Source organism: Miniopterus schreibersii (genome assembly GCF_964146895.1).
Source record: "Miniopterus schreibersii genome assembly, chromosome: 4".
Taxonomy (NCBI): domain Eukaryota; kingdom Metazoa; phylum Chordata; class Mammalia; order Chiroptera; family Miniopteridae; genus Miniopterus; species Miniopterus schreibersii.
In genome coordinates, this window is record NC_138105.1 from 62,587,615 (window position 1) to 62,614,137 (window position 26,523).

General features: G+C 46.5%; 1 protein-coding gene across 1 annotated transcript; it reads left to right on the plus strand.

Annotated features, from left to right (window-relative positions):
- Positions 1–9,989: 9,989 nt before the first annotated feature.
- On the plus strand, positions 9,990–25,870 carry CLU (clusterin). The gene is made up of 9 exons (XM_081137309.1): positions 9,990–10,451; positions 13,998–14,129; positions 15,399–15,547; positions 17,789–17,959; positions 19,423–19,834; positions 20,896–20,997; positions 24,258–24,487; positions 25,171–25,346; positions 25,610–25,870. Exons 2-9 carry the CDS (start codon positions 14,036–14,038, stop codon positions 25,617–25,619), a joined length of 1,344 nt encoding a protein of 447 aa, XP_080993435.1. The 5' UTR covers positions 9,990–10,451; positions 13,998–14,035; the 3' UTR covers positions 25,620–25,870.
- Positions 25,871–26,523: the final 653 nt, after the last annotated feature.

The following is a 26,523-nucleotide window of genomic DNA, read 5'->3' on the forward strand; positions in this document are numbered from 1 at the left end:
CCTCTTTTTCTGGGGAGGTCAGCCTTTTTTCTATTTAGCTCTCCGACTGATCAGAAAAGGCCCATCACAAGATGGAAGGTAATCTGCTTGACTCAAAGTCTACTGATTTAAATGTTAATCTAATCTAAAAAATACCTTCACATCTAAAAGCATCTAGAATAATGTTCCACCAAATGCCTGGGTAACATGGCCTAGCCAAGCTGACACATAAAATTCACCACCGCAAACACCATTGGCAGCTCTTTCTTGACTCTCTCTTCCCTGGTTTATCAGCTTCTATATACTTCTGTTTCTCCTAAACTTCTTTGACTTCTTCTCCTCAAATGGCTTCTCCTATTTGGTATATTTTGTAAATATAGGCATTTCCTACCCTTATATTAATTCGTGAGAGTAACACTCGCTGCAGCGGCAGCAAGCTCCACATCCCACTATCTTAACACAACAAAAGTGTAGTTCTCATTCATAGGACAATCAAATGTGGGTTGGGCAGTTCTCTTCAAAATGGTGACTTAGAGACCCAGGGACCTTCCATCTTCTATTACCACCATCTTCAACATGTGGCTTTAAAGTTGTTGCAGAATGGAAGAGAGAATGGGTCAAGCTCCAAGTCCAAGGCTCCAAGGTGCTCCTTATGACTGTCTCTTCCATCAGGTTCGGAAGTGATTCCAGTCTCAGGTGGAAGATTGTGGATCAGACCATCACCATAAACACACCCATTCAGAAAAGGAAAGAATAAAAGATGAAGTAGCTATTGGCCTGTGGAAATTTTGACATCCCTCAGACAACGGAAAGGCTCCTGAAGAAAAAGTTTTTAAGATTCTCATATCCTGCTACCCAACTGCTAAGCTCATGTCACATGTTTATGTTTTCCTCACAGCGGCATCCCATTTCAAGAGAACAATTTCTATAGTAGTTAGAGTAAGTAGCACTAGCTCTAATAAATAAGTGCAAGATTCTAAGGACAGTAAAATTATAGTTTATTTCTCATTCAAATCACAATCCATTGCAGGTTAAGTGTTTCTCTTACAAATGCTGACTCAGGGATCCAGGCTTCTTCCCCTCTGTGATGCCAACATCTTCAATAAGTAGCTTCCAAGTTTGTTGTAGAAAACGGAGAGAGAGTGGAAGATTGCAGGTTAGAGATGGTCATGGGACAGGCCTACAAGAGGCTCATAATGACTGTCGGCCACATTCTATGGGGCAGAACTCAGTTACACGGCCCCAGCCAAAGGCAAGGAGGCTGGGAAATATCCCTTAGCTGCATTACCGTGAGGAAACATGGAAACATGGGTGCTGACGAGATCTACCATTTATTAACCATCCCCTCTCCAACCCAGACATTTTCAAGGTCTTTGTCCCTTCCCCCTCCATAAGCTCTCTGATGCGGTGGAATCAAACTCCACGCAGTGTTACTGCCTTGTTAATGCCAGTGTTTCCCCCACATAATCAATCCTTTGGAAGCTAAAGAGCAAAATATTTTGGGAAGGCAGCTATGCGTACCACTATACCATCAATGCTGCACAGGAATGAAATATTTTTGAAAGGACATAGATTGCCAGTCCAGAGTATTTCACAGCAGTTTCCAGCAAAGTTGGCTATTCAGGTAAATCTAAATCCCATTTTTCTTTTGACTTCCATTTAAAATAAGTAATAAAATTCCCTGGTTAAAATAAGTAATAGAATTCCCTGGAAAAGAATCTATCAACATTCCCAATTGAAGATGTTTGTCCAGAGAAGTTTAAAATTGGCCATTTTTGGCCTATTCTCTGAACTATGTGATATTTTCACAATTCTTAAGTTTTGTTTCTTTTATTGCTCCCTCCCAGAAATTCACCGGAAATTTCTCCCATGTCTATAGGTTCTCGCCTCATTTTACATTTACCAATATTGGAATTTTTAGTATAGTAGCTCACCCTTATCTCTGAGGGATACATTCCAAGACCCCCAAGTGGATGCCTGAAAACAAGGATCGTACTGAACCTTATGTATACTGTTTCTTTCTATACATACATACCTATGATAGTTTAATTTATAAATTAGGCACAGCAAGGGATTAACAACAGTAACTAATAAAATAGAACAATTATAACAATATACTGTAATAAAAGTTACGTGAATGTGGCCTCTCTCTCAGATCTTATTGTACTGTGTGTCCGGAGTAGATACACTGGACAAAAGGATGATCCTATCCCAGGACAGTGTGAGATTTTATTACGCCACTCAGAACGAAGTGCAAGTTAAAACTTATGAGTTGTTTACTTATGAAATTTTTTATTTGATATTTTTGGGCTGTGGTTAACCATGGGTAACAACAACAAAAGCGAGATCGGACAAGCAGGCACTAGCCTGTCAATGGCCAAGAGGTGCCCTGCAATACCACCCTCCCAGTGGGGGGTGCTATACAACATGATTCTACCTGAGGGGTCCCCGGAGAGGGCTTCCTGTTGTCAAATGGATACCTTATTTTATGAACTCCGTAAGGGTGAAGTTCTCAGAAAAGCAGTGTAGGTACAAATATTCCTGATGAATATAATGAAGTCCTAGCAAAGACAAACTACTTAGATTGTACACCAGAATCAGTTACAGATTTAGGAAAAACGTGGCTGACTTTATTTGGGGCTGGATATAGATGAAAAAAGGAGCCTTGATGATCTGCAGGAAGCAGAGACTCTTTTAGCCAAACCATCCCCTGGGCAATGAAAAGGGCTCCCTGCAGGAATCCCACAATTTAGATGACTGCAAACAGGACTGGAAAATCCCTGTATCCAGGGAGCCAAGAACCATACATATTAGAATAAAAAGACCAGCCCGGTCGGGTGTGGCTCAGCTGTTGAACATAGACCTGGGATCCAAGAGATCGAGGTTCAATTCCGGGGCAGGGCACATGCCCGGGTTTCCAGGGCACATGCCTGGGTTTCCGGCTGGATCCCCAGCAGGGGGTGTGGAAGAGGCAGCCGATCAATGACTGTCTCATCACTGATGTTTCTTTCTCTCTCTCTCCTTCTCCTTTCTTCTCTGAAATCAATAAAGATATATTTTATTTAATTAATTAAATAAAAAGACCGGCGCTGAAGGGGCATGAATGCTTTTGCAAAAGATATTCTCCAAACAATAATAAAATTTTTTTTTAAAAAAGATATTCTCCAAAGGATTTGGTACATAGGAATTTCTTCATAGCAGGCTTTCAAGAAGTTGGTCTTTTAAATTGATAAAAAGGGTCCTAATGGACATTTCTTTCTATACTCTGGATGGAGACCCAGAAACCATGCTTATTTCTTTCCAAGATTTTGTTTCTCATTCAAAACTGGAAGAACAAAATTCAGAACAATCTGGACAGGTGTATACAGTGCATTTATAAGATAAAAGTCCAGAGACAGAAATTTAAACCTTACATTTAGATTCACCATGAGTTGCAAAAGATGAAGCTTAGTAATTCAGAGAGAAAGATCTAGTTGATGTTGACTATGCATGGTTTTCATTCATTTATTAAACAAATACATGGCCAGGAGCTGTGCCAGTGCTCGCGATCTGTTCCCTAGTCTCAGAGACATTATAGTTTTGATACAAATAAAAAATAGAGTGAGATTACTAAATAACAAATAGGATCTTAGATTGCACTAATTGAAAAATTAATTCAGGTTTTTAACAAGTAGTTATTAAGCACCTACTAGGCCATATCTTAGAGAATGGGAGCACCAAGCTGAATGAAAGAGGAGAGACATTTGAACTTTAATCTGAAAACTTTTACTATAATATGCTTGGTCAGGATTTCTCTAATTTTTCCACTGCCATAATGACGGAAGTAGCAAAAATCTGAAGTTTTCTTTTTTATTTAAAAAAAAAAGATATAAAAGTTGTATGCCATAGCATAACGAAACAATATTTGTTTTACTGGGTTGGGGGTGGAGGAGGTGGCAGGATGGAGGAACAGGGAGTCATGCAGGAGAGGACTGCTATGTTGGGACTTTTTGTACTATTTGATTTATTTTTAGTAAGTTGTAATGCTTTATTTTAACTTTAGTACTATTTGATAATTTTAAATTATATGCATATCTTCAATAAAAGGAAATTTTATTTAGAAATAAAAATAATAGTTTAAATTATTTCTAGACATGTTTCTAAATAAGAAGAAAGCACATAAAAATGTGAATTCTTCCAAAACTAATATTTGCATTTACTACAACATACAATATCTTTTTTTTTAACTGAAAAAAATAATTTAAATTTCATATGGAAGAATTAATGTCTACCAATAGCCAAGAAAACTTGTAAAGGACAAGTGAGGGTGATTACCTTCTCAAAATTAAATATTGTTTTAAAGCTATGTAATGAAAATAATATGTTACACATGAATAAATATATAAATCAGAGGGATGAACTAGAAAATCCTGAAACAGATCCAAGTTTGTTTGGGAAACTCATAGATGACAAACTGGCATTTCAGCTCAGCATGAATAGGGTAGTTTATTTGCTAAATCATGTTGAGCTATAATTGGCTATATGTCTGGAAGAAATGAAGTTAGATCCTTCCTTTACTTCCCTCCTTCACAAACTCATACATGCATGTGTGCACACACCCCCCCCCCACTGCTCACCACACACACACATACTTCTCACCACACACACACACACACACACACACACACACACACACATCCCATACTGTTCACCACACACACACACACACACACACACACTGCTCACCACATACACACACACCCCACACACACCCCACACACACTCCACACACTGCTCACCACACACACACACACACTGCTCACCTCACATACACACCCCATTTGGATTAAGTATCTAAATATGAAAATAAACACAGTAGAAAGCTAGAGGAAAATTAGGAGAAAAACTGTTCATGTTTTAGTGAGAGGAAGACACTCTTAAGCAAGACAGGAGATCTAGAAACTATAAAGGAAAAGCTACGCAAATTTCACTACATAAAAAATTGTGAAGCTTCCATGGTCGAAAGGTAAAAGACACATCCTAGCTTGGTTAAGACATTTGCAACACACATAGGGTTACTTTATTTATGTAAAGCGCTCCTATAAATTGACAGAAAAAAGGATGAGTAACTCAATAAAACAAGCAAACAACATAAACAGGCAAATCACAAAAGAGGTGTTTTGGAAGGGGGCAAAATTAGGCTCAGAGACTGAGATGGTCTTTGCCAACAGTGTAACACCCCTTCACTGCAGGAATTACAATAATTTCACAAGCCAAAAGCATGCAGGAAAATGTCTCTTAATAAGCCAATAATGAAACAACATATTCCAAAGCAATGATAGATTAATTACACTATTGTTCAAGGCAAGGGGAGAAGAAGAAATAAAGCTGGAGTTTAGCTGAGGTGGGCGTGCCTTCATTGGAGTTGGTACTGGGGACAGTTGGCTCGACCAACCGAGAGCTGACATTCAGCTGGAGCAGGAAAGTGAAGGTCCCTTGTCGCTAGGGCACCTGCTGTGGAATGAGGGCTCCAGTGTTGACTGGCAAGCTGATCTCTTTTTGTGGGTCCACTGCAGGATTTTCACCACTGCTGGTAAAAGTCACCCTTATCCAGGCAGCAGTTAATGCCTCAAAGGGCTTTGGAGAGCCATTTAGGTCAGCAAAGCATAACCTTGCCCAGACTGAATGCCCTTGGGGAGGCCTCACAAACTCTTGATATTTAAAATCTAATGTCCCCTTGCTATAGTTGCTTCTCCACGTGTTCTTACCAATAAGCCCCCAGCAGTGCCCGAAATCAGATGAGCTACCGAGTGCTTATCGATGTTAATGGATGTCAGGACAATATCCTGACACAGCCTTCTCAGTAAACTGCTTCACTTAAGTCACAAATAGATCAAAACGACGTCACCTATGTATGCCACAAATAAGTGGATTTGAAATCATATCAAATCAATACAAGAGGAAACTATTTAAAAATTAATCAAACACAATAATTAGATGAAGAGATTAAGATGGGGGCAAAATGTTATTTTAAGCATTAGAGTGGCAAAAATTCAAAAGGACAACAATATCCAGCCATTTCAATTTGAGACTCTACCTTATACCAATAACGGCACCAGCATATTAGGATGCATGCTGAGGGCTGGTTATTGAGGCGCAGCTTACAGTCACAGAAGTTGAAGTAGGGGAATGGCTGAATAGAATATGTAACTACTCAAAAGAATGGGTTAGATCTATGTGTTGACTTGGAGGGATGTCCATAATATTTTATTAAGTAGAAAAGAACAAATTGCAAAGCAATATGTGCAATATGATCTTATGTTTATTTTTAAAAAGAAAAGGGCAGAATCTTTTATAGGTTTCTATATGTAATATATTATGCATATATATATATATATATTACATACACATATTTTAAACATAAATGTATCTACAGACACCCATTTCTTCAGAAGCATGATATTTAGAGAGGATTTGAAAAAAGGCAGATGAAAGAGAGAAAGAAGATGGATTCTTCATTAAATATTAACTTTTCTCCCTAAATCTTTGAGTGAACCTACAGCTGGTTGCTTCTGTTCTTTGTGTATTGTAGCACACCACAGCCTGCCCAGGGTCAGTGTAAACTAATTTGGGAAGCGGAGTGTTATAACAATGCACAATTAAGCAGACAGTGCCTTGGGGGCTCAGGAAGCTTCACGACAAATCACAGGCAGTAAGTGTCTGGCCACCCTCTCACCTGGCAGCCCAAGCTGGTGCCTCGTGTTTGTTCCTCAAGGTGCACAAGAGGGACAATGACAAAATTAAAACCCTAGGGGCAGGCATGAACAGAGTGAAGTATCTGTCCACCTCGCTCTATGAGAAGAGGGCAGAAGAACGGTAATAAGAAATACATTTAGGTTGAGATGGAATTATTTGTTTTCAGATGTTTGAAGGTCTGTGCTGTAAAGAACAGAACAACTGCACATATAGCACCTTAGAAATAAGAGGGGGGAAAGGAGTTATAAGGAGGCAGATTTCAGCTCAGTGTAAGCAAAAACCTGCTAAGGAAGACTCCCTTGACCCCCAGTTTTCTCTTCTGTAAAAAGAGAAGAATGCCACGTACTTTTAACAGGGACACAGAGATGCTTTGAGGACTGAATGGGCAAACTGTAAGCCAGCAATGTGTCAACCGAAAAGCAGTGGGCCTTAACTCAGGCTGCGCATGAAAATTACTTGGAGGGTTAAAAAAAAATCCTGATGCTCTTATCTGGCTGCACTGCAGAGGAGTCCAACCATAACCTCTGGAAGTGAGACTCGGGCATTGGTCATTTTTAAAGCTCTTCTCAGGCCATTCCATTGTATGGTTCCATTGAGAATCACTGATTTAAAATAATTACTAGTTGCATTCCAGGTAGTTATGGAAAATGTAGATTTGACCCCAGGCAGATCTGGGGGCCAATTTTTAAAAATGCCCGTTAATCTATGAATTGGAGCAAAAGATTAGAGCTGACCAACTCTGGAGTAAAATACAGATAGCATAGCCAGTCTAGAACATGATTAACAGTGAAGATAGTTTAAATAATATTTGTCTCCTTACAGATTATGATAAGCAACTCAGAAGAGGCTAGCCTCGCCTCTTTTCCCAAAAGGATCCAAATGGGAAGATAAGGGAAACACAACTCATAAAGTGAATGTTTGTGGACTTTAGGGTGGTCCCCCAAAGTACTTGGGACTCCTCTGCATCAGCTGTGGGCTGCTTTTATTGTATATGATTTTATTATCCATGATTTTTTAAATGTCTGGTAATTGACTGAATACACCCATTAAATAATTAGAGCCTAGAGAGTGATTCTTAATTATAGGCCACAGAGTACTCCTCTTGCCCACTTCTAGCTTGTTCCAGTTATGTTAGTGATGGTTAAGCTGGGCAATGGTGGGGGCAGGGACACATAAGGAGTATATTAGAATAGGGGAGGTGGTGGGCCAAGCATAACTAGACAGATAAACACGAGGCTCTTTACTTTCCCCCTGCCCCCTTCCTGGTGCGCCCCCCCCTTCCCCCCCAAGAAAAGAAACCAAGGCTAAAAATCCCAACTGTGACTGCCAAAGTTCATACGGGGGAAGAATGATTTAAAAGCAGCATTGCCAAAAAGATGATGGATTCTAATGAATCAGCCAAGTGACTCAGCAGCTAACTAAGAGCTAATCTAGAGTGTTTGGGTGAGGGACAGGTGGTCCTGCTCTGCACTGTGGTCAGTCCTCTCTGCTGTGGGCAGGCTCAGGGCTGAGCCCATGGCTTCAAGAGAGGCAAGGTCCAGAAGGCCAAAGGGCAAGCAGCGACAAGGCCGGGAGCTTAGGATTCAAGTATTGTGTGAGGGCTGAACCAGTTGACCTCTATGATTTACTTAGAATAGTCATAATCCAGCAATGCATTTATGGTACTTTCAAAATTCACATTTTTCCCTTAAAATTAAGTCTTCTTAGACTTGTTTGCTTAGTAGCTGGACTAATCAAGTCATCATTCCCAGGGGACCACAGTCTTGGCTGTGAATTATGTTATTTTCTCCTACTCCCTTCTTCCCCTCCTCCCTTCCCCTACTTCAGCTGACTAAGGCAGATCTTCTTGCCTGTCCTCCAAAGTTCGACTTTTAAAAATATAATTATCACAGATTTATGCCTCCTGTGCCAGATGCTGGGGGAGCCACAGAACAGAAAAGTTACAAGAAGCGTGCTCAAAAACAATTCTTCTGACCTTGGGCATTGATACAGTAAGGAAGAGGCAGTTTCCATAGAAAATGTAGCTGTTACTGATAGACTTTTTTTTTAAAAGGAAAATAAAGCCTCGGGGAGAAATACTGCTCCAAATTTTCATTGGATTTTTCTTCTGGGCTAATGATCTTCTCACACTTGGCATTGTCTCAGGTTAGGTTGAAGGGAGGACCTTAGAGAGGATACACAACAGATTCCTTATTGTCCAGAAGGAAGAAACAGGAACCCAGAGGGCAAAGTGATTGGTCCAAGGTCACCCGGCACCTCAGTGCAGAGCTGAGACTATAGTCAGGATTCCATGCACCCAGCTCAGGCTCCTTTCTTCGTCACAGTCCTAGAAGCTTTCTCCAGGCTCCCTCCTGAAGAGGTTGGGGGGGGGAAGGGAGGGAGGTCCTAGTTGCCCCTGGACTTTGGCAACCAGGGACTGGACCTCAAGCTGTGCCTCAAAAGTAACAAACAGGAAAACAGCCCCTGACCATACAGCTCTCCTCAAAACCCTTTGATCTCAGTGGTTTTCAAAGCCAGCCACCCAAACTAAGCTGCCTACACCTGCCCAGCCCACCCATCTTCCACCCTTCAGTGAGAGAACCATCCTCCAGCCCCTCGACCCCTCTCTTCATGCTCAGACATCCTGGCCCTCCAGAGTGGGTGGCTCTGCTTCTTCCCCAAGAAGTAGCTATACCTGAGGGGCTTCTGGGTTGGTCCCTCCTTGCCAGGGGTGCTGTGATGGCTCCCATCCCTCCGTCACCCGTCACATCCAAGCTCCTGGACCAAGGGAGTCCAGAAAAAGGCTTCCTCCTGGCTGCAGAAGGAACTTGGGGCCATCAGAGACAAGTGAGCCCCTTTGGAAACAGGGCTGGTAGCATAATTTTTGAGGCTCGGTGCAAAATGAAAATGTGGGGCCCCTTGTTCAAGAGCTATCAAGAATTTCAAGGCTGCAACAATAGTGCACCAGACCAAGTATGGGGCTGCAAGGTTGCACACCCATGAAGCCCACCCTGTGGCTGGGTCCCAGGTAGATGGGGACAATACTTGCTTAAGGGCCTGCTGGTTCCCCAATAAATGCTATGTTCATCCTTATAAACATACTTCTGCCTCCTCTTGGCCAGCAGGCCGCTGGGATGGTTCGGGAAGTGGGTATTTCATACGTCCCGCTTTCTTCTCCAACACAACACCCCTCCCCTCCCCTCCCCTCCCCTCCCCTCCCCTCCCCTCCCCTCCCCTCCCCTCCCCTCCCCTCCCCTCCCTCATTTTTTTTCTACTTTTCTACTTCAATGAAACAGGAGGAGTGACGTATGTTTAATATGAAAGATGAACATTCAGCGGGGCTGCAGAACTGAGGTTTGATTTGGACTGGGACCGGCCTGGAGCACAGTGGACCCCGAAACGCTGAGGCAGGGGCGCCCCGCTGCGCACGGGAACGCAGGCTCGCCACTCGAGGGGCGCTGTCCTCCGCTCCGAGTCCCCAGGCAGCGGCGCCGGGCGCAGCCCAGGCCCTTTCCCGGTGCCGCTGCGCCTCCCCGCGCCCCACGCCCGGAGCTGCGCCGGATCGGCTCATCCCCGCAACCCCTCCCGCGCCGGCTTCCAGAAAACTCCGGCGCATTCCCCGGCATTCTTTGGGCGTGAGTCACGCAGGTTTGCAGCCAGCCCCGAAGGGGTGTGGGCCGGGCAGAGCGCTATAAATACGGCGCCGCACGGTGGCCTCCACGCCGCGTCGCCGGAGGAGCGCACGGGCCCCCTGACCGGTGAGAGCGCCCCACCTTTCCCCCTGCGCCGAGCCTCACGGACCGAGGGGCGGCGGGCGGGGTGGCCCGCGGGCAGGCGCGAGCTGTCAGACCTGCGCTAGGAATGCAGCGGAGGGAGTCGGGGAGATGGGTGCCCGGGCCCTGCCACCGGGCAGCCGGGCGGGAGACCCCCTGCGGGGTGCCGGGCACAGGCTGGGACTCGGCCCGTCAGCTGCAGCCACAGTTCTGTGGGTGAATAAGACAGGTGGAGCGAGCCTCTTTTCGCAAAGATGGGGGAGACTGAGGCTGGGGAAGCGGACCTCTGCGGCCAGAAGCCAGGGCTAATGGGAGGAGGGCCCGCCTGCAAGCAGGGCCTTTCCGCAGCATCCCCTGCTAAAGGTCCCCGCTCCCGTGGTGGGTGTCAGCATGAGCCATCTCGTCTGCTTCAGAATGTTCTAGTTCTCTGGGTAGTGTGTTTATGAGTATGATGCTCTGACTTAAGTATATGTTGCAACCACCTCAGCCCCACTGTCTCTGCTCCCTGATGCGCCAGGGAGCTTCGGAGGAAAGGCGCACAACCCCCACCAGACGTCAGGCGTCTGACTCAGCCGCGCCCCTTCCAGATAGTGATCCTGGAGAGGTTTAGGGCCGGCCCCAGAGGGAAACAGCAAGCAGGTGTCGGGGCTGAGATTAGAACCAGAGCCTCTTGACCTTCCAGAATTTCTGGACCTAATGAAAGAAAAAAAAAAAAAAAAAGCTGATTTTTATTAATAGGAATTTAAGAGTAAGTACAAACACTATAAAAAAATGCTCGTGACAGTGTTCATTATAATAGTGGAAAATCACAATTTAAATGTATAACCTTGTGGGATAGCAAAATAGAGCATAGCAGAAAATGGGCTATATTATTATATAGCCACAGAAGTTTGCCTTTAAAGAATATTTGATATAGTGGATGTAAAGAATCTGATTGTATACAAATGCATAGGAACAGAGTGGTAATATTTGCCTCTGGATGGTGTGAATTACAGGTGAATTGTTTCCTTATTTTTCTTTTTTGGTTTAATTTTCTACATTTGGGGAGGAAGTAGGGCAGGAGTTTGGGCCTTGGGCTTTAAACCCTGCGGTTTATAAGCTGTGTGACTACATTGCTTAGGTCCCCACGTCCTCCCCAGGCTCCCTCTGCATGGATTAAGCCCCCCTGGGGGAAAAGGCTGCCAGTTGATGGTGGGGAAAGGAGGGCCTTGGCATAACTTGTCTAATCAGAGCAGTGGCCAGACAAGTGCTCAGGCCAGAAGATCAGAGGGGAGGCAAGTCAATGCAAAGGGAGGGCAGGTGGCCATGCAGCCGCTGTTCTAGTGCTGTCCTCGGACCAGCGGTATCAGTATCACCTGCATGCTTGTTAAAAAAGCAGATTCTGAATCAGCATCTGCGTTATAATAAGACCCCCCCACCCTGATGATTCGTAGGTACTTTAAAGTAATGGGTCATTTCATTTCACTAAGGCAAAGCCACACAGTCAGGGAGGAACCACAGGTGGCCTCTGTATGCCCACTTCTGTTCCTCTGCCCCTCTCCAAACCTGCCACCTGCTCCCACTTCCCCGAGGGATACTACCAATGCTCACACTTGGTCCTACATCAAATTGTGAAGTAGTCAGAGTTCACTCTGATCCTGTGAGACCCTGTGTTTACAGAGCACAGTCACATCTCTGAGGTCTGTGTCAGGTCCATTTTACAGACAAAGAAACTGAGGTTCAGAGACTTAAGTGACTTTGTGTCAAGGAAAGAACACTGGACTAGAGGATGAGGAGAGCTGGGTTCTCATCCTAGGGGTGCCCCGAGCTTGCTGTGGGCCTTGGGGACCCCCATCCTGTCTCTGGGTTCGGCATCTGGAGCGGAGGGATTGAGCAGAATACTGATCTCTTTCCTGGCTCTGAGGCAGATGGCTCCCCATGAACCCCAGGCTCCTGATGAGAGACCTTGCACTGGCTGCTGGGTTTCTGGACTCCTCATCTAGTGCTCTTGCCTTTGGCTGTCCTCCCTCTCCTTTCTTTAGGGCCCAATGCCCTGTATTCTGGATTTCTCAGAAGTCATTGCTACCAGGGACCTCACCCAGAATGGTATATTTTGCTGGCTCTGGTATATTTTCTCTCTCTGGTGTGACAAAGGCTCTCTCCCTGCCTGAGGCATTTCAGGCCTCAGTGAGCAGCTAGGGCAGAGCTTGTTAGACCTGGATCTTCTGGCGAGCCTCAAATAGCGCCCTGGCCCAGCTGCCCACTCTGTCTTTGGGGGAGGCGATGATCCATTCTTTCTTCCGTGCCGCTAGTGTGCTTTGTGCAGCTGATTTGGGAACCACAACTTGGCTGCCCTACTAATTACTTTCATGAAGAGGCTTGCCTTAGTAATGTTCTACCAAGCATCCAGATGGGCCTGCTGAGCTGAGAGCAGTTTTTGGATGTGCACAACTTCAGGAAAAGGGCTTCCCACCTCCCCATTCTGTCATGGGAAATGGGTGAGTTCAGATAAGCAGCTGGTCAGGGGCAGATTACAGGGGGGAGGGGTTTCTGTTTTATGCAACAACTTCAGCTTCTGGAAGAGGGTCTATTGTGTAAGACTGGGCTGTCCTCAGGCTCAGGGCAGCCAGCCCAGAGTGGTGGCAGGAACACCTTGGCAGGGCACCCTGCTGTGGATTAGAGGGAATAGGCCATGTGAAAGGGCCCTGGCAGAGCAGAGGCACATGTCTTCCCAGAGGGACTGCTTCTGGGGAGGCATCAGGGCCCAAGTGCCCCTTCATCCCAACGTTAACCCTTTGACTCTGCCTTTCCCTGTCTACTTCCTGAGAACATTTGTCTTTCTTTCTTGGCTCTACTCTTTATTCATACCCCCAATCCATACAGCCTGGTGCAAGTCTCACACTAGGGGTGACAAATGGACTTATTTTCCTGGGCCAACCCAAAGGGTTGGCCGTCGGTGCCTCTGACTCTTGAAATCAGTTTTAGGTGTTGCTGAGGCTCAGTGAGGAGAAGAGCTGTGATTGGGGTGAGGCCTGCGGTGGGCAGGATTAGTGATGCCCGTGGGGGAGGGAGCTCTGGGATGCAGTCCCCTCCTTGTGGAGGGACAGGAGAGGGCCTGATGAGTGATCCGAGACAGATATTTTCAGGGCTTGTTTAATATGAGCAGATATCACCAGATAGACCCCTTTCTGGGTGCAGAAAGTGGGTGTGCCTTGCTCAGGCATATTTAGCTATTAAGCAGGAGGAGGAGGAAGGTTTGGACCTGAGCCCAAGGCTCTGACTCTAGAACTCTTGTTTCTTTTGTATTAAGCTGCTGTCCTCTGGTTCCTCCCTGTACCTACTGCCTCCACTTTCTTTTGAAAGTGTTCATTGTCAAGTCTGATATTTTCTCCCAACTTCCCTGGGGGTAAAAAAGCAGCGATGCCAGCTGAGAGGGGCCAGCTAACGGCCAGGCCCCTGCAGGGCTCCTGGGAAGCAGCTGCAGGCGGCAGGCTGGGCCAGAAACCAGCAGGCTGTCTAGCTGTTACCATGACAGTGTCCTGCTCTCTACAGACCTCGCGGGCTAGGAGACCAGAACTGGAGGAGGCGACATGAAGACTCTACTGCTGTTGGTGGGGCTGCTGATGACCTGGGACAATGGGCAGGTGCTGGGCGACCCGGTGGTCTCAGAGAGACAGCTCCGCGGTAAGTAGACCAGAGTGCCCCTCTTTGCACACTTCCTCCGTCAGGGCCCCAGGGGTTAAAGGCCATCTTATGCTGTGCGTGAAGTCGGATTTGCTCTGCCGTGCCCCTCTCTGAGCCTCTTCTCCCCGGCCACCTGGCCTGGGCTCTTTGTGATCAGATTGGCTTCTGGGCATTTTCAGGTCTGTCAAAAGCCTCTTCTGGCTGCTGGGCCTCGTTCACAAGTTCCCTTTCCAGTAGCCTGTGCAGTCCGATGCCCACACCTCCTCCACGAAGGTCCATAAAACCCACACCACTTGAGCCTTTGTGGGACTCCCCCTTTTGAGTTTCCATAGCATTTAATACATGTATCTCCACTTTGCCACCCAGAAAATCATGCTCCAGATTCTCTGTTCATAGGGCAGGAGAATTATCATTCAAAATGAGGCTTATCCTTCAGAGCCCAGCTGGCGGTCCCCTCTTCTGCCAGGCCTTTCCTAAAACCCATCCTCCCTCTAGCCCACTCTCACCCTACTAGCTGACCGGCCCTCTGGATAGTAAAAACCCTAACTTTGAGATCAGACCCGGGCATGAGTCTGGCCCTACCGCTCCCCTGCTGTGTAACCCTGGGCAGGTGTCTTGATCTCACGGCACCTCTTTTCTCCATCTATGCAATGGGGCCAATGATGATGCAGGATGTTAAAGGAAATGCACGTGAAGTGTCCAGCTCAGCGCTTGGCCCAGAGCTGGTACTTCAGTGACATCGTCTCATTGCATTTGTCATGCGATGTTACATCCTGGTCACAGTCTCCTTGCGGAACAGTGCTATTAATTCATCTTTGTGTCTCTGTCACTGTGAGTTGGAGAAAAGAAGTTCAGATGTTTGGCTAAACTGAATTCCAGAAAGACATGTATCCAAAAGAAGAATATTTCCTATTTTGATGCTTAAGTTGTTACTCTTCCAGGACGTTTTTTCCTTGAAAATTTTCTTGGGCATCAGCCCATAGGGCTGTAGTGCTTCTGTCCCTCCTCTGGGGTGGGCCTGCTCCAGTGGTTTGTGTTTCTGAACAGCTGGTGCAGTTGATCCTGAGTCTCTGGGTCCACAATGAGCCCTGTGATGGGACCCCGTGGCAGGGCAAAGCTGGGGCCAGAAGGCTGCCTGCCAGGGCTTTCCCAGCCTGGACAGCCCCTGGACCCACTGCCTTTCTGACCATTCCAGCCGGTTGCAGGGTTATATCCCCAGCGCCATCTCTTCCTCTCTCCTCAGTCTGCTTCCCTGCCCTTCTCTTGCAGAAATGTCCACTGAGGGGAGTAAGTACGTTAATAAGGAAATTAAAAATGCCTTCAAGGAGGTGAAACATATAAAGTCTCTAATAGACCATACAAATGATGAGCGCAAATCACTGCTCGTCAACTTAGAGGAAGCCAAGAAGAAGAAAGAGGTAAGGAAGAGCCAGGTGGCCATAGCCGGCTCCGACTTGCCCTGCTGGAGGGGAGGTGGGCATAGGTCCTGGCTCCTCATGGGGTGGACTGCTGGGTTGCCAGGTTGACCCTCTGTCTAGCCAGGGCTGGGCCACCTAACACTGGGACTGTGGTTAAGAAATAGGGAGGGTTTATTTGCTTTTGAAAGTTTCAGAGGGTGAGATCTTGGATCTGCTTTTGTTATAAGCCTGGCTCAGGGCCTGATACCCAGATTCACTTCAGTAGATTTTTCCAAACCCTGACTATGGGCAAGCCTCAAGGTAGGCTTTGGATAGGGTCTGTCACAGGGAAGGAGGGGGATGGTGCCCTACCTTCGTAAAGCTTACCTAGTAGGGATGATAACTTGGGGTTAAGGCGGGCACACGCTGTACTGCCCTGTGTCTCTCTAGAGTTCTGGACTACTTTGTAAAGAGACACTTAACTCCAGTAGTGAACATAGTGGCTCTAGGTGTGCTTAATGATTCAAGAAAACTAAAACAGGATATATAATTCAATGAACGACTTATTTTTTAAATCAATAGTCTTCTTAAGGGTATCTTAAAAATCTACTCTTATTGCCACCCTACCCCTAATGAAGGAGATGCTAAGATGGGACCACCTGTCACCTTCATGATCCATGATGCATAATGAAAGTATTTTGAAGGCTCTGAAAAGTTCTGCAGTTAAGAATCCTATGTAGAGAAAAGCTGGGAAGGAGAGATGGGGGCTATCTGTAATAGTGTCAGCAATTTTTAAAAAGAAAAAAAAAGAAGAGATCTATGTAACTTCATTTAACCCAGTAGGTTTTTGTTGTTGTTGTTAAATTGAACAGGGAATCCATTTTTATTTTTTCTGATAGCTTTTAGCACAATTCCATGGGAGCCACTTAAGGAAATGTTGGCCTGGATGCAGCTCTAACTTTCTTTGAAACTTTATGCCCTTTCTCGGCATCAGTATTAATTCTCACCATGTGGGAGCTCATGTGGGAGGGAGCTCATGAGCTCAAGGAGCTCATGTGGGAGGGGCAAGTCTTGTTGTTTAATTTTTATGGTTAATGTTGGAGTTTGACATTTACAATCTGGATTTTATAATAAAGCTCATCTTTATTATAAAAGTTTGGAAAAAGACTCCACTTCTTAGTTGATGAATAGGTGAACCTGAAAGAAAGGGGGTGCCCAGCATGGCCGATGCTTGTGGTCGGCGCAGTAGGAAGGGTGGTGGCTTTCCCTAGCGCAGAGCAGGGAACAGAGAGCAGGGCGAAGATGGCATAGCTTGAACTGCTCCTGGTCAGAGCTTCATAGTGTCTTCATTCTTCTTTGAAGACTAATACGCTCATTCATCAAGATTTTTATATTGAAAAGTAGAGGAGGAAAAGATTTTTCATAATCCTTATATTTAAAGACAACTCATTGCTAACATTTGATCTATTTCTTACTACTTTTTTGAAAAATCATGAATTTTTAACATGAAAAAATGCTTACTATAATATTAAAACTTATTATAAACGTCCCTTGTAATGCTGTATTTATCTCCCCTGGGTATGTACCACAATTTACTTAACTTGTCCCTTAGTTTTACATCTGAATTAATTCTAGTTTTTCTTTTTCTTTCTTTCTTTTTTCTTTTTTGCCATAAATGCATATGGGAACAAATATCTTTAGGCATAAGAATTTGTCCTTTATTGCAGGATTTCCTTGGCATAGAATCTTATAGAATTATGGGATCAGATGACATGGGCACGTTAGAGTCTGGGTAGTTGTGGTGACTTTGATTTACAAAGCTTACTATTCCCATTGCATGCCAGGGACCATGGTTCCAATAGAAACTAAGATTCAGGGACCCTCCAGGGGCTTTGGATGGGGACATTTAAACACCAGAAGTTGAGCATAGGAAGTGAGGTATAGGGGAGAGAGAAATCCTGCGGGAGAGACTCTAAGCGTGGTATCAGAGAAGGAGATGTCCACATGGGTTCTAGTGGCCTGAGAGGACTAAGGAACAGTTGGGTCTTGAAGATGAAAGGATCTTTAAAGCTAGCTGGGCAGGGAATTCCAGGTAAGCAAAAGAGGGAACCAATGAGCCAGAGGGTGGAAATTAGCACACCGTGTGGCCAGATGTGGGAAGGTCTGCCTGGGTGGCGGAGAGCCCAGCACCAATGTGCATGCTGGGGAAGGGTGATGCCTGTGATTTCTGTGCGGCTAACCTGGCTTCGTGGCCTGCTGTAGGATGCCCTAACTGATACCAAGGATACTGAAATGAAGCTGAAGGCATCCCAGGAGGTGTGCAATGACACCATGATGGCCCTCTGGGAGGAGTGTAAGCCCTGCCTGAAACAGACCTGCATGAAGTTCTACGCTCGCATCTGCAGAAGCAGCTCAGCGCCGGATGGCCACCAGGTGAAAAGGGGAAGCACTGTTGAGTGCGGCCTAGGCTCTGAGTGGGGAATGAAGAGACCCCGATGAAACATGCTTCTGTTATTCTGCACCCAATTCCAGCGTGTGGGAGTTCTGGACACCAACTGGGTGTCCTGCAGTTCAACTCAATTCTGACACTACCTGGAGATAGCATCAGATCCCACAGGTTAAGGGCTCAGTTCCACAAGACTGCCCCCCACCTCCTTCAGATACTAATCACAAGTGCAGGTTGTCACCTGTGCTGTTGACTGTTGCACTATAGATTGGAGGTTCCAACAACCCCTCTTTAATTAATTTGCTAGAGCAGGAACTCAGAGAAACCTTGTATTTCTTAGATTACAGGTTTATTATAAAAGGAACAGCCAAATGGAAGAGATGCAAAGTATGGGAAAGGGGGCAGTTGGCTCCCATGCGCTCTCCAGGTGCACCACTCTCTCCAAATCTCGATGTGTTCGACAACCCCACAAACTCTCTGAATCTTGTCCTTTGGGGCTTTCACAGAGGTTTCGTTAACGTAAGCATGATTGATGAAATCATTGGCCATTGGAGGTTGATTCAACCTCCAGCTTCTTTCCCATCCCCAGAAATCAGTGTGGGACTAAAAGTTCAAACCTTCTGACCAAGGTTGGTTTCCCTAGCAACCAATCTCCATCCTTAAGTGTTTTCCAAAAGTCACCTCATTAACATCATAAAAGACACCCTTATTGTTCTCATCATAGGAAATTCAAAGGGTTTTAGGAGCTCTTTGTTAGGAAGGGTCAAAGACCAAACGTATATTTCTTATTACAATTAAAATACCACAGCTTCATTTCACAGATGCACTTGATTAGTTCTGGCTGCATTTGGGCCCAGAGTGCCATTATCAATAGGTAATGTCTGCTATGAGTGCAGAAATATGGAGTCCTAAAAAGCTTCTGTGCCAGGTATTTGCTGTCTCTTAGAAGACTCTAATCTAGCAGTTATTAGCTGGATTACATAAACTACATGGTATGGCAGAGCCCTGTGTCCACTTAGGCAGAAGAAATTAAGAATTTTTAGTACATTGTTGATCGCGTTCCTCCCTGTGGGCCTCGATAATTAGGACTCATGAATTTTGCTACTCATCAAAGACATATCAATTGGTCCTTGGCCGAGCAGGGGTGGGGATCATTAGTGGCCAAAGAAGACAGCAGATTAGTCTCAAGTGATGGACTGTGTGACTCTCACGGCCTCACTGGTCTTCCTAAACTCTTCTCTGTTGGGATGGATAGAATGGAAGGGTAATGACCTGACAGTTCAGAAACCAGGGAGCCAGTCTCAGTGGGGCCTTCAGTCACATGCTGTGTGACTGAGGAGACCAAAGTGTCGTGAGGAGCTGGGCCTGGCCTATCTCAACAAGAGGGAGATGCAGGAGGTTGGGACTCTAGTGAGCTTCTCCTAACTGTTCCCTGTTCTGCCTGTCACAGCTGGAGGAGTTCCTGAACCAGAGCTCTCCCTTCTACTTCTGGATGAACGGTGACCGCATCGACTCCCTGCTGGAGAATGACCGACAGCAGGCCCACGTATTAGACGCCATGGAGGACAGATTCAGCAGGGTGTCCCGTATTATGGATGAACTTTTCCACAACAGATTCTTCACCCGGGAAGTCCTGGATCCCTACCACTTTTCATCCTTAGGCTTGTCCTCAGGGAGGCCTTTCCACTTCTATCCCAAGACCCGCTTTGCCCGGAACTTAATGCCTTTCCCCATGTATGGACCCCTGAACTTCCAGAGTTTGTTCCAGCCCCTCTTAGACATGCTAAACCAGGCTCAACAGGCCATGGATGGCCAATTCCATGGATCTTTCTTCGAACTCCCAATGGAGGAATTAACAGCAGGTTAGAAAGATGTCTTATTCCTCCTAAGAAGGGATAGAAACTAACAATTGGTTAAGAACCCCATTAGACGCTAAGAGCTATTCTGGAACTTGGCATGTGTCATCTTGATTTCCCCCCAGCACCCTTGTGAGGGTGATATTAACCCCATTTAAGGAGGAGAAAACAGTGACAGAAAGAAAAAGGAGTCCATCCAAGGTTTTGCAGCTGATAAAATGGGACCTGGTCAAATCTAGCCCTTGCAGGATTGGAGTTTACCATGCCCCTTCCAGCAACTGGTGGGCATCACATTGACTCCTCCCTCTAGAGAACCAGACCCCTTTCTCTTGGGAACTCAAGTGGCTTTCTGTGGACGAATTATATAATCTTAAGAAAGCTGTTCATGGCTGTAAACTTAGGGCCTGGTAGAGAATGGGCATGCAATGAATATTTTTTGAATGAGTGAAGCCTAATATGGACATGAAAAGCCAATACTTTCACAAGTGATTTTCTTCATTGAACCAATAGACATTGGTTGGCCAACACCATCTCCTAAATGCTGTCATTTGATTGGCACTGGGGTTTGGTTTCCAATGATTTGGAAATAGAGGAGGGTGTTGAATTGAAACAGCATCTACTGCATATCCATAATGGGGGGAGCCCTCTGTTATAAGGTAGCTGTAAGGGGCTTGCTGACTGGTTGAAAGAGGCCTTCAAGGGGCTTACTGACTGGCTAGGGGGAGAGAAATGAGTTAGGTAAAATGCAGAGCAAAATGAGTAATGATGCCAAAGAGAGGTGCAAATAGTTAGGGAGGTGTGGAGGCAAGAGAGGGCTCATCTGGGGAGATGGTGGGAGGGGAGGCCATACCCAGCTGGGGAAACCCCAGGAACCACCTCCTACTCCTGCAGAGAACCCCAATCAGAGGCCTGTGTCTGCAGGCCAGTTTCAACCTCCTCTGCTTACAGAACCATCTGAATGGGCCAAACAGCAGTATGGAAGGGGTCAGTGAGATCGGGGCGGCCCATCACTGTATTGCTCTGTATGATCCCTCAGCATGACTCCCTCTTCCCCCATGTGTCTCCAGAAGACAGTAACCGCTCTGTGTGCAAGGAGATCCGTCACAACTCTACGGGATGCCTGAGGATGAAGGACCAGTGTGCCAAGTGCAAGGAGATTTTGGCAGTGGGTGAGTCTGGGAGCCTTGCATCCCTGGAACCTAAGTGGGGCTGCCTTTATTGGTCAGACAATGGGAGTTCCAGTTTCAGCTCTGCTGCTTCTGGCTGTGGCACCAGGGGAGTTCCTTTGCCTCCTTCTGCCTAGGCCCCTTATCTGTACACAAGGGTTGGGATACAAAGTTGTCCCTTAAGTCGGGAAATAGCATACCAAGGCTTCCAGCACATGGTCAACAGGAAATCAAGGGAGGGGCTGCTATGCTTTTTTGAAAAGCCATCATCTTTGATTTTCCCAAGGGCCAAGCACAGTAGATATCCTATTTTTTCCTGCAAATGATGACATTTTAAATAATTTGTTTTCTGTTTAGCAAACACTTAGCATGTGCCAGGCATAGTTCTAAACACTTTGCAAACATTTATTTACTCAGAATGACCCTGAGTTGGTATAATGAACATATCTTACAGAGGTAGAAACTCGGTCAAAGAAAGGTTAAGTAACTCCCCAAGATTACAAGGTGTGGGGAGCTAGGTGTTTGGGATGTGCTCTTAACCAGCACATTGGGTTCTGCGCCAGCACACATGGGTCACTGATGGTGGTCCCTTAGCCTCCCAGTAACATTGCCTTTGGTGGGTTGGTCTCTGAGGCAAAAGAAGTAGTTCCCTCAGCTGTTCCCCTCGGCTTTATCAGATCTGGACATTGGCTAGTTTCTTCCTACTTTAAGATAACAGCTCTAAAAGCACCTATGACACATCCTGGCCCACAACAGTCTATGCTCAGCAAGAGTTCATTGTTTCCCTTGTAAATAAAGGATCAATGTTGTGGCCTTGCTCTGTTTTGCCAGGGCAGGCCTTCAGAGCCTGGTTCAATACTCTAGACTCATTCCTATCATTTTAGAAGCTACTGCAAAATAAATACAAGTGTTATAGGAGGCTGATGGATGTAAAAGTGTAGATGAGTACCCAGCCAAGCCTCTTGGGCTGTTGGCATAAAATATTATCGTTAGAATAGCATAAATTACATAGTCCCTCACCACAAGAAAGTCAGTCATGTTAAGGCCAAACGAAAAGGCATGCAGCTGCCTAGCTCAGATTGGCACCCCTGGCACTGATCCTCACGGTCACTGATCACTGCTTACCCAGACAGCTACCTCCTTCCCTTCCCTTCCCTTCCCTTCCCTTCCCTTCCCTTCCCTTCCCTTCCCTTCCCTTCCCTTCCCTTCCCTTCCCTTCCCTTCCCTTCCCTTCCCTTCCCTCCCCTCCCCTCCCCTCCCCTCCCCTCCCCTCCCCTCCCCTCCCCTCCCCTCCCCTCCCCTCCCCTCCCCTCCCCTCCCCTCCCCTCCCCTCCCCTCCCTCCCTCTCTTTCTTTCTTTCTTTCTTAAATAAGTTTTTATTGATTTCAGAGAGAGGAATGGAGAGGAAGAGAGAGTCATAGATCGGCTGCCTCCTGCACGCCCCCTGCTGGGGACCGAGCCCGAAACCTGGGTGTGTCCCCTGACCGGGAATCGAAACATGACCTTCCTGGTTCACAGGTCGACGCTCAACCACTGAGCCACGCTGGCCGGGCCAGCCACCTTTTTTTTCACATTGAGGGACACTTATGGCCTCTTATTTAAGGTTCTTGCAACGGTATAAGCTGGCACTGCCCAGGAACTCCAGACTGGAATCTCTCAACTTCCTCACTATTGACCTTTTGGACCAGATCAGTCTTTGTCACTGGGAGCTATCCTGTGCCCTGTAGGATGTTTAGCAGCATCCCTGGCCTCTACCCACTCAATGCCAGTAGCTACGTGACCCCCGGATGTGATATCCAAAACTGTTTTCAAGACCCTGCTAAATATCCCTTGGGGGGCAGCATTCCCCCCATCGCCTCTAGACTTAGTCTCTGTTCTCAATGACTTCTCTTATATTTAAATTATTTCCTGGTAAAAGAGGTAAGGTTATTCATTATCTATCTCTTCCAGCCTGGCTTCTTGGTAGTAATTGTCTGTCTTGCCCCACCTAACATTTCTTTTATGTAATACAAATAGTTACATTTAATACAACCATTTGATGGAAATGATTACATATAATCATTTAATAGAAATGATTACCATTCTTTAGTGTGAAAAGATCTCTTTTCCCCTGACCTATTTGGGTTTGATGTGCTCTCCTTGGAATTTTTTTTTTTCTCAATATATCTTTATTGACTTCAGAGAGAGGAAAGGAGAGGGAGAGAGAGATAGAAACATCAATGATGAGAGAGTCACTGATCGGCTGCTTCCTGCCCGCCCCCGACTGGGGATCGAGCCCACAACCCAGGCATGTGCCCCGACTGGGAATTGAACCCTGATCTCCTGGATCCTAGGTTGACACTCAACTGCTGAGCCACACCCGGCCAGGCTCCTTGGAATATTTTTGAAAAACTTAGGGAGAGAAAAAACAGTAGTTTTTAGAAATAGTGGGTAGTTCAGTCTGACACCCTGCAGCGGGCACTCAGAGGCCAAAAAGAATGAACTCTCTCTTCCCTGCTCGCTGGTAAGCTGAACCAGCCATGGTGGGTGGGTGCTTTGTGCTGTGCTTTGTGACCTGAGGGTCCTGGCCAGCTCTTCTGCCGAATGAACTCTTAGGGCCAGAATTTCCAACTCTGTAGCTCTGCCCAGAGACAAACTTGGAGAATTTTCCAGGCCTACAGACTCCAAATAGGAAGAGCCTAAGTTTAGGAGTTAAAGCTCTGTGTTCAATCCTGGTTCCATGAATTCTTTATCCCATGACTTCAGGCAAGTGATTTACTTCTGTGGGCCTCCATTTCATTACTGGTTAAAAAAAAATCATTATTGGTAGTTCTTAGAATATTTCTACCTGATTATTACAGATAATGAATATCCAAAGCACTTATGTGGTATCTGGCATGTAGTAGGTGCCACAAAACTGTAGCTATGTGTGACATTCCCCCTCTCCAGAAATGACTCATGGGGGGACTAGGGCCCCAGAGTGGCCCCAGGTCTGAGCACACGGAGCACTGAAGTCCACGCTTCACCACGTGTGGTCCACGCCACTCGCCACCAGTCTCCAATGATGTCACTGAGCACACCGTTTAGTCCAGCTGAAACCTTTTTCCAGAACGAGACTTTCTCGATGAAGGAGGCCACCCGTTGAGTTACATTCTGGGTCGAGCTCTTTCCTTTGTCAGGGCCCGATGACCAGCAGGGCCCCAGCCCCGCCTCTGCCTCGGGCCCGGTTGCCTGAACCGGTTCCCATGTGTTCCTCCCCTTCCCGCTTGCCCGTGTCCGCGCAGACTGTTCGGCCGGCAGCCCCTCCCAGAGCCAGCTGCGCGAGGAGCTGAGCAGGTCCCTGGAGCTGGCCGAGAGGCTCACCGAGCAGTACGACGAGCTGCTCCGGTCCTACCAGCTCAAGATGCTCAACACCTCCTCTCTGCTGAAGCAGCTCAACGAGCAGTTCAGCTGGATGTCCCAGCTGGCCAACCTCCCTCAGCGGGAGGACCAGTACTCTCTCCAGGTCACCACGGTGAGTCTCGTCCTCAAGCCGGGGCCCGCCCTGTGCTCCCTGGGGGTGAAACGGGTGGCGATGGGACTTGGGCTTTCTATTCAGCATTTGTCTTACAGCAGGAAGCATGAGACCTCTCCATTCAGCGTTGCATGGAAGCCTCACTACCAGGCGGTGCAATGTCATGACCCCCTTTTAGGGACGAGGGAAGTGAGAGAGGTTCGATGGCGTGCTCAAGGTCACGTAACTGATAGGTGACTCACCTGTCTGCCTGACTGCGGACCCTGTGCACGTCCCATGAAGCAGCCCTTCCTGCCAGATGCTCTGTGGGATGGAAGCTCATGGATGGGTGCATTTTTCTCTACCAGTGATAAAAAGCTTCCCTCTAGCGCTGGGAACCTTTCTATTTTCTTTCCCCGATTCCTTTTCTACCACAGCCAGGCCAGTGGCTACCCAAAGAAAACATGGGGCCTTGGAAATCGTTTTTCACTCTGTGGGCTCCCCCTGGGCTGCTCATTTGCAGTGACATGTACACCTACCAAATGTCTCTGAATTGGGGCATTTCTTTTCAGTGAGCTGTACACATGTTGAGATTAGTAAAAAGCAAAGGGGTCAGCGGTCCCAGATTTAAGCCTGACTTTTGTTGCAAGATGAGTGAGGTTTTGCCAGTGTTTCAACCCTTCTCTTACCTTTCCTCCTCCCAGGTGGCTTCCCGCACCTCTGACTCCAGCGTTCCCTCGGGCTTCACTAAGGTGGTTCTGAAGCTCTTTGATTCTGATCCCATCACTGTGACTGTCCCAGAAGAAGTCTCCATGAACAATCCTAAATTTATGGAGACCGTGGCAGAGAAAGCTCTGCAGGAATATCGCCAAAAGTCCCAGTGAGTGTGTAGGCCTTAGCTGTGGTCCTTCCAGGCTCAACAGGTCCCTGGAAACCAAAAAAAAAAAAAAAGGGAGCGGGGGGGGGGGGGGGGGGAGTACCCAGCCTGTGAACGACTGCCAGAGCCCAGACACAAAGCCAGGAAGCCACTGGGACTTTCAGTTTTCCTTTGGAGGATGTTCTTTCTTGGTTGATAAGAATTTGAGTGTTGGTGGAGCCCTCACCTCTCCCTCCCCACCTCCCACCCCGACTTTTTTTTTTCAGGGAGAAGTGAAATGTGAATGTTGCTTTTCCAAGTACGGGGGTGTCTGAGTCTGAATCCAGTTGCCCTTGAGACGAGCCACAGACCCCTTAGAGGAGAGCTCTGCATATCACCAAGTCACCAGGCCCTGGCCTCAGGCCCTCCTGACCCACCCAGCCCTCCTCCCTCCGGATCCCAGGTCCGGCCCTCTAATGCCTGCTCTTGCTGCTCACGGGAAGGACTCCCCCTCATGCCACTAACTCAATAAAACTGCCTGTATGCTCCGGAGTGTCCTCTTCTTTTGCTGGGTTTTTCTACCTCCCATAGACCTTTATTTTGGTAGAAAATAACAAAGAGGAAGAAGTAGTGAAGAAATTGCAGTGGTTAAAATGGTATGGGGGTATCATAGAGTTGAGAATAAAAGGAGTGTGATGATAAAGTTGATCTAATTGAAGGATTTCTTTCCGTTAGGAGGAGAGTTGTGTTCCGACAGCCAACTAAAATGAATTTTTTTGAAAGTGACCCTTTTCCATCCCGTTATAAAACTGTTGACTATTCTGATAGGGGTGACCCTTTTCCATCCCGTTATAAAACTGTTGACTATTCTGATAGGGGTGAAGGGAATCTCCTGAAAGAATACATTGAAAATTAGTACAAAGAAGGGGTAATTACCTTACATACCTAGTGTTTTAATACATAATTGATATTTTTCTTATGGAAACTGTAGTCCCCGAAAGACAAGATGAGGCAGTTTTATTTTAGTTCTAAGAGCTTGGAATCTCTGTGGCACCTTCTTGACTGTGGCATTGTTTGTCCACTGTCAGTCTATACAAACTTTTTATCTTTTCCTCGACCACAGGAGCTTCTCCTCTCCTAGGGTTTTTCCTGATGACAGTCACCGCTCAGTCTGAAATATAGCTGAGCTGCAGTACCCTAT

What these genes read in the sequence shown, in the direction of transcription:
- CLU (XM_081137309.1), top strand. Translation starts at nt 14,036, where the DNA reads ATGAAGACTCTACTGCTGTTGGTGGGGCTGCTGATGACCTGGGACAAT. An exon ending in CTCAGAGAGACAGCTCCGCG is followed by an intron (nt 14,130 to 15,398) that starts GTAAGTAGACCA and finishes CTTCTCTTGCAG; the next exon opens with AAATGTCCACTGAGGGGAGT. An exon ending in AATGGAGGAATTAACAGCAG is followed by an intron (nt 19,835 to 20,895) that starts GTTAGAAAGATG and finishes ATGTGTCTCCAG; the next exon opens with AAGACAGTAACCGCTCTGTG.